We start from the raw sequence: 10,000 nt of genomic DNA, 5'->3' as shown, positions 1-10,000 counted from the left end.
CTAACCGAGGAGGTCCTGACTTCAGGAAACAGGATGCCCACTGGAGGCCCGGGCACTATGGGAGATCGATATGTCAGACAGCAATACATTACGAATCCCGTTATCATTCTGCCAAAAATGTGCGTGTGTAGGGAGTCAGATGGCTGAGCGGTGAAGGATTTGGGCTAGTAATCAGAAGGTTGCCGGATCAATTCCCTGCTGTGCCAAATGACGTTGTGTCCTTGGGCAAGGCACTTCACCCTACTTGCCACTTCACCCTTGATAAGAGCATCTGCTAAAGGACTAAATGTAAATGTGAAAATGTGTGCTTGTGTCGGGGTGTGTGTGAGTGTGTATGTGTGCGCGGTCCTATATATGCTTGCGTGTGCGCTCATGAATATAGGACAGTGTGCGTGTGTGTGTGCGCGCGTGTGTGTGTGTGTGTGTGCGTCCGTGGTTACCATCGTCCAGGGTCCTCTCCAGGATGGAGGGGGAGCTGGCTTTGCCGTCGCCGATGCGTGTGAAGGCCAGCACCTGAATCTCATAGAGGACGTACTTCCCCAGGGCGCTTAGCTGGACACTGTGACTGGTGTTCCCCTCCACCTCCCAGGACTGCAGGGCCTTGTCCGAGTCCTTCTCCTTATACACCACCTGAGGAGGGGAGGAAGGGGTGAGGGAAGGGAAGGATGGATGGGAGCCATCCACCATGTCGTGGATCACGGGAGATCATTGTGCCGGAAAGGAAGGTGTTCAAGACCTTGTAACCCAGGATGAGGCCGTTGCGATCGGCCTCAGGGACCTCCCCCCAGCGGACCAGGATGCTGCTGGATGTGGTGGCGAAGGCCGACACATTGGTGGGACCACAGGATGGCACTACCGCAGGGAGTCAGGGTCAAAGGTTGAAACAGTCCTGTGGACTTGCAGTCCGTGTATGCGTCTTGTGTGTGTACTCTGGGTGTCTGTGTGTGTCTCCAGCCTCACCAGACTCCCTGGTCCTGCCGTGGACCGGTGTGCTCCAGGGTCCCGAGCCGATGCCGTTGAGGGCCTGGATGCGGACCTCGTACTCGGTCCACTCCTCCAGGTCCTCGATGGTGAACTCCCTCTCCAGGCGGTCCGTGATGACATGGGACAGAACGCCTCCCCTGGAGCCAGCTTTGGAGTACTGGATCCGGTAGCCCACCAGCTCAGGGTTCCCATTGTACTTCCACTCCGGAAGAGGCTACAGAAGCAACAGGAGTCAGTCATGTTAGATGATAATAATAATAATAATAATTAAGTGTTACAGTAATTTAGCAGACCCTTTTATCCAAAGAGACATACAAGGGGGGACTTGAACCCGCCACCTTTGGATCTGCTCTACCGCTGAGCTAGCACACCCCCTCCCTCGTGAGCGACATGTAGAGGGAGAGTCGGGGGTGGGAACCCACCATCCATCTGAGCCACAGGCTGGTCTCACTAGCCGTGCGCAGGGTCATGTTGGCGGGGGCGATGTCAGGCGGGGCCTGCAGGCTCTGGATCTTTCTGGAAGGCTGGCTGGGGGGACTGGTCCCAACGATGTTCACCTGACGCATACGGAACCTGGGGCAACATGCGTGTGGATCATTGATCTGTTGCTAATAATAACTCGATGAAATGCACATAAACATCCAGCTCTACATTAAATGTCTACCCAAATGTCCGTTCCAGTTTCTGTGTACCTGTAGAAGGTGTATGGGTTTAGATCCATGACCTCCAGGGACCTGGAGTCCGGCTCATTGGTCAGTTGGTGGACAGTCACCCACTCCTCATTGTCTCCTATGATCCCAACCTGAGACCCAGAGCAGAGGGGATTAACGGCCAGCCCACACACCTGGATGCCATACCTGGTGGCGGTCTGAGTGCGTGCGCGTCTGACCTGGGCCTCCACCACCCAGCGGGATATGGACGTCTTGCCGTCGTAGCCGGGCTTGAACTGCAGCGTCACGGTGCGAGGGCCGATGTTGGAGATGGCAATGTTGGTGGGCGGCCCTGGCATCTCTGAGAGACGAGAGAGACAGAGAGACAGAGAGAGAGAGAGAGAGAGAGAGAGAGAGAGAGAGAGAGAGACAGAGAGAGAGAGAGAGAGAGAGAGAGAGAGAGAGAGAGAGAGAGAGAGAGAGAGAGACAGAAAATGAGAGAAATATTTGAAGTATCAGGACATGAAGAGAGCTAAAAGCGTACAGTTAGTAGTAGTACGCAGTTTACTGTAGGCAGGATGCTACAGTAAACTGAGAGCATCCTGCCTAAGAGACAACCTCCGGTGAGATAACCATGACATGAACCGTGGAGCTGCACGTTAGACGAGACAGGTGCTCAGACCTCCACAGACAGGACATCTAACCACAGGGCTTTGCGGAGCACGATGCCAGGGAAGGTCAACTAACCCGGGGGCACCCCAGAGGAGATGGTGGAGGACGACAGCTGGCCCTGGCCCTTGGAGGTCATGCCCGCCACCTGTATGGTGTAGGTGGTGAGGGCAGTGAGGCCCGTGACCCGGTACTCCTGGGTGAGGTTGGGCAGGTAGTGGGTGACCCGCGTGTTCGTCCGGTTAAACTCCTCCCACGAGATACGGTAGCCTGTACGAGAAAGAAGGGGGGAGGGGGGTTTATTTGGGAAGATAGGGCGGGATTGCGGAGGATGCAGGCGGAACGCTGTCGTGGGGAGCAGAGGAGGGGGGGGGTCACCTGTGAGGACGCCGTTCTTCTCGTGCGGTTCCCTCCAGCTGACCTTCAGGGACGTGTCCAGGATCTCCGTGAAGCTCAGGTGGCCCACCGCGCCAGGCTCTGAACACACACACACACACGCACGCCAGTCAAAACACAGAGAGGCAAGTGGCATTGCCGAGTCCCAACGGCACCACCGCTCGGCCCTGGGTTTCACCGCCCCTCGGCAGTGCCAGCTCTGCTTTGGCGGGCGAGCGACCGCGGAGACTCTTACTGTCTTCGTGCGTGCGCGTCCTCTGCGGCGGGCTGCGAGGGCCGTCGCCCGGCGTGGTGAAGCACAGCACGGACGTCAGGTACTCGGTGAACTTCCCCAGCCCCGTCACGAAGCCCACGTGGACGCTGTCCTGGAAGTTGGGCCGCACCGTCACCACGGCGACCTCGCCGTCCTCGCGGTCGGGTTCCCATGCCAGCAGCTGAGATGGAGAGAACGTTCGGAGGAGGCGATGAGGACAAAGACCCGTGATGGATTTCGATGTCGCATGACCGGTGTGCAAAACAATTCGGCTGTAATTAGATGCAGGTCGGACCGCGGACACTAGAGGGCAGTGTTCACAGCCTCGGCGCTACCTTGTATCCCTGGTTGATGCCGTTGATGAATTGGGGGCTGGGGGCGCTCCACGTGTAACGCACTGTGGTGGAATTGACGGCCTCCACCTGCACGTTGCCTGGTGGTACAGTGGGCACTGGGGGGAGGGAGAGAGAGAGAGAGAGAGAGAGAGAGAGAGAGAGAGAGAGAGAGAGAGAGAGAGAGAGAGAGAGAGATAGAGAGAGAGAGAGAGAGAGAGAGAGAGAGAGAGAGGGAGAGAGAGGGAGAGAGACAGAGAGAGAGACAGAGAGAGAGACAGAGAGAGAGACAGAGAGAGAAAGAGAGAGGTCAACACATGCTGCGGGGTGTGCGAGACGGTACGTCATGAAAAAAGAACAGCAACACAGCAGAGACGCAAGACGCAAAGTAAAAAATCTGGACACCTTGACCTGCTTTGAATGTCACACGCAACATATGCGTCTCACAGACGAATACAGATTCTTGGCAGTCCTGCGGGCCCTGGAGGCTGTGTCCTCCATGCAGAGTGATGTGTGTATGTGTGGGGGCCTCTCACCTCCCTGCAGGGTCCACTCGGTGACCTTGTGGCTGTAGGTGCCCCTCCCGGCACCGTTGTAGGCCGCTACCTCGATCTCATAGTTGGTCCAGATGATGAGCTCCTCCAGGAGGAGGTTGGTCTGGTCCGAGTTGGTGATGTTCTTTATCTGGCAGTCCACGGGCAGCCCCGACAGACAGTACCTGATTGGATCAAGAGAGAGAGAGATAAAGAGCAAGAGAGAGGGAGAGAGAGAGAGAGAGAGAGAGAGAGAGAGAGAGAGAGAGAGAGAGAGAGAGAGAGAGAGAAATAAAGAGAGAAGGAGAGAGAGAGAGAGAGAGAGAGAGAGAGAGAGAGAGAGAGAGAGAGAGAGAGAGAGAGAGAGAGAGAGAGAGTAAGTAAATGTGTGTGGGTGTGTGCGTGTTGTGTGTGCGGGCGGGCGTGCGGGTGGGTGTGTGGTTGTGGCGGGGCAGCAGAACAGAGAGAATACAGAACAAAGTTCTAAGTAGGCAAGAAGGAGTGTGGGACAGGTAGCACGATATTAGGATGAACAGCAGCATCTGTTATCCAGACAAGCAGACGATGATGGAAGGAGACAGAGGAGTGAGAGGTGGGTTGTCACATTTGAGGTTTAATTTTTTTTTGTTCATGGCAAACGCTCCACAGCTCCTGTGAATGTCAATATCCAGGGCGGGGGTATTACACCGGGCTGTGTCTGACCTGATTATGTAACCCTGGAGCGGCCCATTCTGGTGGCTCTCTGGGGGGGGCTGCCACTGGATCATGATGGACTGGTTGGTTCGTCCGCTAGCGATAACAGTCTGGGGGGGGGCACTGGGGGGCTCTTCTGGGAGGGACAGTCTGGGGGGAGAAAGAGAGGGAGGGAGTTAGGGAGGGAGAAACCGAAATAGACACAGAGCAAAGATGCGAGAGGCCTTCATTAAGAAGAGTTTCTGAATATTTCTTTGTCATTTCATCATGCCGAGAGACTTTATGGATCAGAAAAGAAGAAAGTGCAGTTGGTACCAGACTCGCAATGTAATCCAGTCCAACTCGCCGACTTAGCCTCAGTACGCACTGTGCCAGACGATCTGCTCTGTGATACAACCCTCAGAGACGCACACTGCTATTCCTGCATGACTACCATGAAAGAGGCCCCGGGTTTAAGTAGGCTCATGTCACGGACGCGTATCCGACTTTCTTCCTCATATCAACTTGAGTTGACATCTTGATTTCTCTGCAGTGTGTCGGAGTGCTACTGTCGTGCACAGATAAAGGCCCAGTGTTTAGGATCAAAGAGGAGAGACGCCTCAGGAACACTGCCCTCCCATTGCTGTTATGTCACCCCCCTGTTGTGCACTCTGGTTGAGAACATTCACACTAAGGGGTGTGTGTGTGTGTGTGTGTGTGGGTGTCATGGTATGTCATTAGGGTACTGGAAGATGGGTGTGTGTGAATATGTGACAGGGCTCTGTATTAATACAAACGGCTGTGTGCTGGTGAGCCTCTGCTTCTTTATGTGTGTGTGTGCGTTGGTCTGTGAGCACACGTCTATTTGTGTGTGAAGTTGCAAGGGAATTTGTATATAAGGGTATGTGTGTATGCCGGGCAACGTGATGAGTGCGTGTGTGAAAGCCTGTGTTTGAATTTATGCTCGTAGGCATGTGTGTGTGTTTGTGTGTGTGTGCGTAGCGGGCTTAAGAGAGCCCTATCTTCCACGTCAGTAGCATCCATCAGGGACTTGTGTTTGTTTGAAGCTCTGACTCATTCAAACCCCTCTTTAAACACACCATCGCGAGACAGGGAGAGAAAGGCAGACAGCGAGGAGATATAGGATCACGCGACACACTGTAGGGTCAGCTTATTCTGTTATCTCTTCGGGAGATACGACACGGGCTCCCCGCACTCTCTCCATCAGGAGGGATACCAGACAGAGGAAGCGACGGCCCAAGGGAATCGGACCAGACAGAGGGGAGGGAGCCTGGCTGAAGCCAAACTCGGAGAAAGTTCCAAACACGTCTGGGAGGTACCCACCGCTCCGTCTCCTTGCTGAACTGGCCCCGCCCCACGTCGTTGACGGCGCACAAGCGGAACTGGTAGGACCGCGCTGGGATCAGGCCGCCCACCGTCACGCCGGCGGACTGGGGTTCAATGTTGGCGAGGAGCACCGTCCACGGGGCGTCTGGGAGGGATGAGAGAGAGAGGGAGAGGGAGACAGAGAGAAAGACAGAGAGAGAGACAGAGAGAGGGAGGAGGAGAGAGAGGGAAAGATATAGAGAGAGGAAGAGAGAGGGAGAGTGAGAGAGGAGGAGAGAGAGGGAGAGTGAGAGAGGAGGAGAGAGAGAGATAGAGAGAGAGGGAGGGAGAGAGATAAATAGAGAGAGGGAGGGAGAGAGAGGGAGGGAGAGAGAGACAGAGAGAGATAGAGAGGTTGTAGGGGGATAAAGGGAGGAAAGAAGAGGAGGACAGAGAGAAATGGGAGGGTTGCCGGATGGAAGGAGGGAGAGAGATACAGACGGAGGGGTGAAGGGAGGGAGGGAGAGACGGAGGTACGGAGGGAGGACGAGGCAAAGAGAGGGACAGAGGGACGGACAGAAAGAGGAAGGAAAACGACAGGAACAAACACTCCACATCAAACCCTGTGAGCGTGTTGAGAGAGTGAGCACGCCATCCGTGTTGACAGTGTGGAGGCGGCGGTGTGCGTGAGGGTGTGAGGGTGTGTGTGTGTGTGTGTGTGTGTGAGTGCACTCACTGTTCTCAGACACCTCCAGGATGTAGCGGATCAGGGGGCTGTTCCCGTCGAAGGCCTGCGCCCACGTCAGGTTGATGGCCCTCCTCTCTGAGCTGCTCAGAGCTGCCACAGGGTTCTCCGGGGCATGCGGGAGCTGCCTGTAAGTGTGTGTGTGTGTGGTTGTGTGTGTGTGGGCACGTTCGTGCGCGTGTCACAGAGAGAAAACCAAACAGTGTTAATGCCATAAATATACAGTACACGTCGGCACGGAACAAACAGCAGAAAAAGCACCGCATCTGATGGATGAGCAGATGGAGGCACACACAGGATGAATGGGGAAATAGCATTGTGCCCACGAGTGAATCAACGACAGGAGAGAGAAACAGAATGAGACAGAGAGAGAGAGCCAGAGAGAGAGAGCCAGAGAGATAGAGAGAGAGAGAGAGCCAGAGAGAGCCAGAGAGAGCCATAGAGAGCCAGAGAGAGCCATAGAGAGCGAGACAGCCATAGAGAGAGGGCCAGAGAGAGGGAGAGAGAGAGCCAGAGAGAGGGAGACATGAGCGTGGGGGGTGGGGGGTGGAGAGGGGGAGGGGGCCACACCTGACTCGCAGGTGGGCGCTGCGGGAGTCGTTGCCCCCCACGGAGGTCACCCTGCAGGTGTATGTTCCGATGTCGCCCGACCACGTCTGGGAGATGTGCAGGGTGCCGTCGGGGTCCAGGCGCAGACGCGGGGAGCTGTTCACCTCGATCGCGGAGCCCGTCTTCTCCCACACGTGCCTGGAGAACACACGCGCACGCACGTCACCGAGGACGCTGACGGTGAAGCCACTTGATGCCCCGGTTCACGTGTCGAAGCGAACGACACGGCGACGCCATATGGCAGCTTTGTCATGCTGATAGCCTCGCGATTTGTATCTGGAATCCATATCGCTCTCACTCTGTCACTCGATCCCTGGCGCACACACCCGTCTGTGATTAATTACAGCTGTTTTGGCTTTCCAGTTAATCTCCTGTGCGTTGTGTTTAATTAAAGTCGCTGTCAAAAGTTATTACTCGGTTTACATATTCATGTGTTTACCCCCAGATGCGATCAATGGCGGGGTCCTACAGGTGACTGGGAGTGTAAACACGGGCTCTATGGATACCCTCCACCTGGCCACACGCAAACAGTGGCGCACGCGCCATCTGCACGGGAGGCCCAGGCTGAGCTGCGTTGATAAGGAACGACACCCCACCCCCAAGCAGTCGGCAAGCGGGCTCGGCGAGCGAGCAGGTGGGGAGAAGCAGCCGGCAAGCTCACCTGACAGACACGCTTGGGTCATGGGTCACACCGCAGGTCATGACAGCCTTGGTTCCCTTGATGACGCTCTGGTCCTGGGGGGCCTTGGTGATGCGTGTCCTGGCTGCACACACACGCACGCACGCACACGGACAGATGCCACAACAGCTGGGTTTGAACAGGGGGACTGGTAGGGGGGGGTTGCGTGGGGGGGTGGGGGGGGGCCCGGCGTGTACAGTTGCGGTGGGGGGGGGGGGTTGCGTGATGGGGGGGGGGGGGTACGGCGGGTACAGTTGCGGTGTGTAATGAGCTCCACAGTCTCCACAGGTGAGGGAGGGCGGATGTGTGTGGATGTGGCCTCACCCCAGACCAGCAGGTCGGCCGCAGCCTCGTCGATGCCCCGGGAGTTGCTGGCCATGCAGGTGTAGGTGCCCGCGTCCGACAGATGGGACGGGCTGATGAGCAGGCTGCCCGACTCCAGCAGGGTGAACCTGGGGAGCTGGACTGAGCCGCTGGCCAGGACGCGCTCACCTGCGGGGCGGAGGAGGGAGGGTGAGGGAGGGAGGGTGAGTGAGTGGGTGAGTAAGGGAGGGGGAGAGGGGGCTCGAGTTCACCTCCAGGCCCACAAGCGACGAGGTCGAGATTAAGATCGTGATTGACCCCCCCCCACCCCCCCCCCCCGCCGCGCCGGGAGCCGTCCCGCCCCTGGCTCCGCCCACCTTTCTGCCACGTGATGGCCGGCCGCGGCGCTCCCGACGTCTCGCAGTGGAGGATGACCGACGTGCCGTCGATCACAGCGCTGTCGGTCGGCCCCGACGTGATGTTGGGGGCGATGCCTGCGGGAGGGGAGGGGACAAAGGGGGGGAGGAGGAGAGGGTAGGGGGAGGAGGAGAGAAGAGATTAGCGGTGGGGGGTGGAGGGGATGTGAGGACAGGGGCAGGGTGTCGGGGGAGGGGCCGATGAGGACCGAGGGTGCTACTGAAAGAGAAGCCGAGCGTGATCTTAATCAAGCCCTCGCAGACAGACGGCAGGGAGGACACGAAACAAGCAAACCAAGAAAACCTCTCTCCCCTCGCTTGTTCTCTCACTCAAAACGCCCAGTCATCAGCTGAGCCTGCAGGGCGACAGCGCCGGCAGAGGGTGTCAGTGGAAAGACTGTCGTGAGCGTGGGAGCGGTACTGGAGCACACGGCGTGTGGGAAAACGGAGGCGATGACGTACTGGTGACGGCTAGGTACGTGTTGGTCTGGATCTCTCCGGCCAGGTTGCGGGCGAAGCACTGGAACATCCCGGTGTCGTCGGGCAGCAGGCCGTTGATCTGGAGGCTGCCCCCCACCAGCACCCTGTACCGGGGGATTTTCACCGGACTGATGGGCACAGCGTCCTTGTACCACATGATGTCGGGCTGGGGCACACCTGGAGGGCGGGCACAGTCGGAGGGGGTGAGGTCTCTCGTCGGACACGCGCACACACGCACACACACGCGTCGAGGACAGAGAACCCTCACCTCGTGCCTGACAGGGGATGTCCACCACCTTCTCCATCTCGGCACTGATGTGCCTCTCGGGCTCCTTCACAAACAGGGGATGCTCTGCGAAAGAGGGGGCGAGTCGAGTGGTTACGCACACGACGCCGCACTCAGTCGCCCCCTCATGGGGGGGTGGGGGTCGGGGTTGGGGGGGTGGGGGGTGCCGTACCGAGGACGTGGAGATGGGCGCCCGCGCTGACCGAAGGCACGCTGCTGCTGCGGAGCGAAGCCTCGCACTCGTAGTAGCCACTGTCGCTGACCGCCGGGAGGCTGATGGTGAGCCTGCGGCCGAAGTCTCGGATCCCCGTGCTGACCACCACGCCGTCCTTCCTCCACGTCACGGTCATCTTCACCAGAGGCCTGGAGGGAGGAGGAAGAGGAGGAGGTGGAGGAGGTGGAAGGAGAATGATAAATCAGGGTTTGCAGAAACTGCTGTGCCGGGCTAAAAAGTTGGTTAGGGGAACTGTGTGAGTAGTTTTGAAAAAGTGATCTAAGGATTGAAAAATGTGTCCTAGCAACTGTGCGTAGAAAACTGTAAGCAGAGGGAGAGGGAAAGGCAAAGAAAGTTTTCAATAGACAGATTCATCTGAAGTGCCAAGGTCAGGGCAGTAGAGAGCCAGGGCATCATGGACGCCATAGAAAGCACAGTACGTACAATGTGAGC

At 57.4% G+C, this 10,000-nt stretch overlaps 1 protein-coding gene across 1 annotated transcript in view; it reads right to left on the bottom strand.

The window, feature by feature from the left end:
* The window catches only part of sdk2a (sidekick cell adhesion molecule 2a), a 30,663-nt gene that overhangs the window by 14,776 nt on the left and 5,887 nt on the right, over positions 1 to 10,000 (bottom strand). Inside the window, exons 6-27 of the mRNA XM_084677771.1 lie at positions 9,506 to 9,696; positions 9,316 to 9,399; positions 9,030 to 9,224; positions 8,529 to 8,645; positions 8,173 to 8,340; positions 7,831 to 7,933; positions 7,131 to 7,307; positions 6,552 to 6,688; positions 5,834 to 5,981; positions 4,520 to 4,660; positions 3,821 to 4,002; positions 3,288 to 3,403; positions 2,935 to 3,133; positions 2,682 to 2,780; positions 2,382 to 2,573; positions 1,874 to 1,995; positions 1,677 to 1,786; positions 1,407 to 1,557; positions 961 to 1,198; positions 737 to 852; positions 441 to 630; positions 1 to 55 (exon numbers count right to left, since the gene is read on the bottom strand). The exon at positions 1 to 55 is cut by the window's left edge and continues 44 nt beyond it. Of these exons, the coding sequence (XP_084533897.1) occupies positions 1 to 55; positions 441 to 630; positions 737 to 852; positions 961 to 1,198; positions 1,407 to 1,557; positions 1,677 to 1,786; positions 1,874 to 1,995; positions 2,382 to 2,573; positions 2,682 to 2,780; positions 2,935 to 3,133; positions 3,288 to 3,403; positions 3,821 to 4,002; positions 4,520 to 4,660; positions 5,834 to 5,981; positions 6,552 to 6,688; positions 7,131 to 7,307; positions 7,831 to 7,933; positions 8,173 to 8,340; positions 8,529 to 8,645; positions 9,030 to 9,224; positions 9,316 to 9,399; positions 9,506 to 9,696 (3,231 nt within the window). The remainder of the gene's footprint in view (positions 56 to 440; positions 631 to 736; positions 853 to 960; positions 1,199 to 1,406; positions 1,558 to 1,676; positions 1,787 to 1,873; positions 1,996 to 2,381; positions 2,574 to 2,681; positions 2,781 to 2,934; positions 3,134 to 3,287; positions 3,404 to 3,820; positions 4,003 to 4,519; positions 4,661 to 5,833; positions 5,982 to 6,551; positions 6,689 to 7,130; positions 7,308 to 7,830; positions 7,934 to 8,172; positions 8,341 to 8,528; positions 8,646 to 9,029; positions 9,225 to 9,315; positions 9,400 to 9,505; positions 9,697 to 10,000) is intronic.

The sequence above is a fragment of the Hypomesus nipponensis genome, chromosome 17 (genome assembly GCF_054491055.1).
Source record: "Hypomesus nipponensis isolate SF chromosome 17, ASM5449105v1, whole genome shotgun sequence".
In the NCBI taxonomy this organism is placed as follows: domain Eukaryota; kingdom Metazoa; phylum Chordata; class Actinopteri; order Osmeriformes; family Osmeridae; genus Hypomesus; species Hypomesus nipponensis.
The sequence above is the reverse complement of the archived record's forward strand: the minus strand, read 5'-3'. Positions and strand labels throughout refer to the sequence as shown.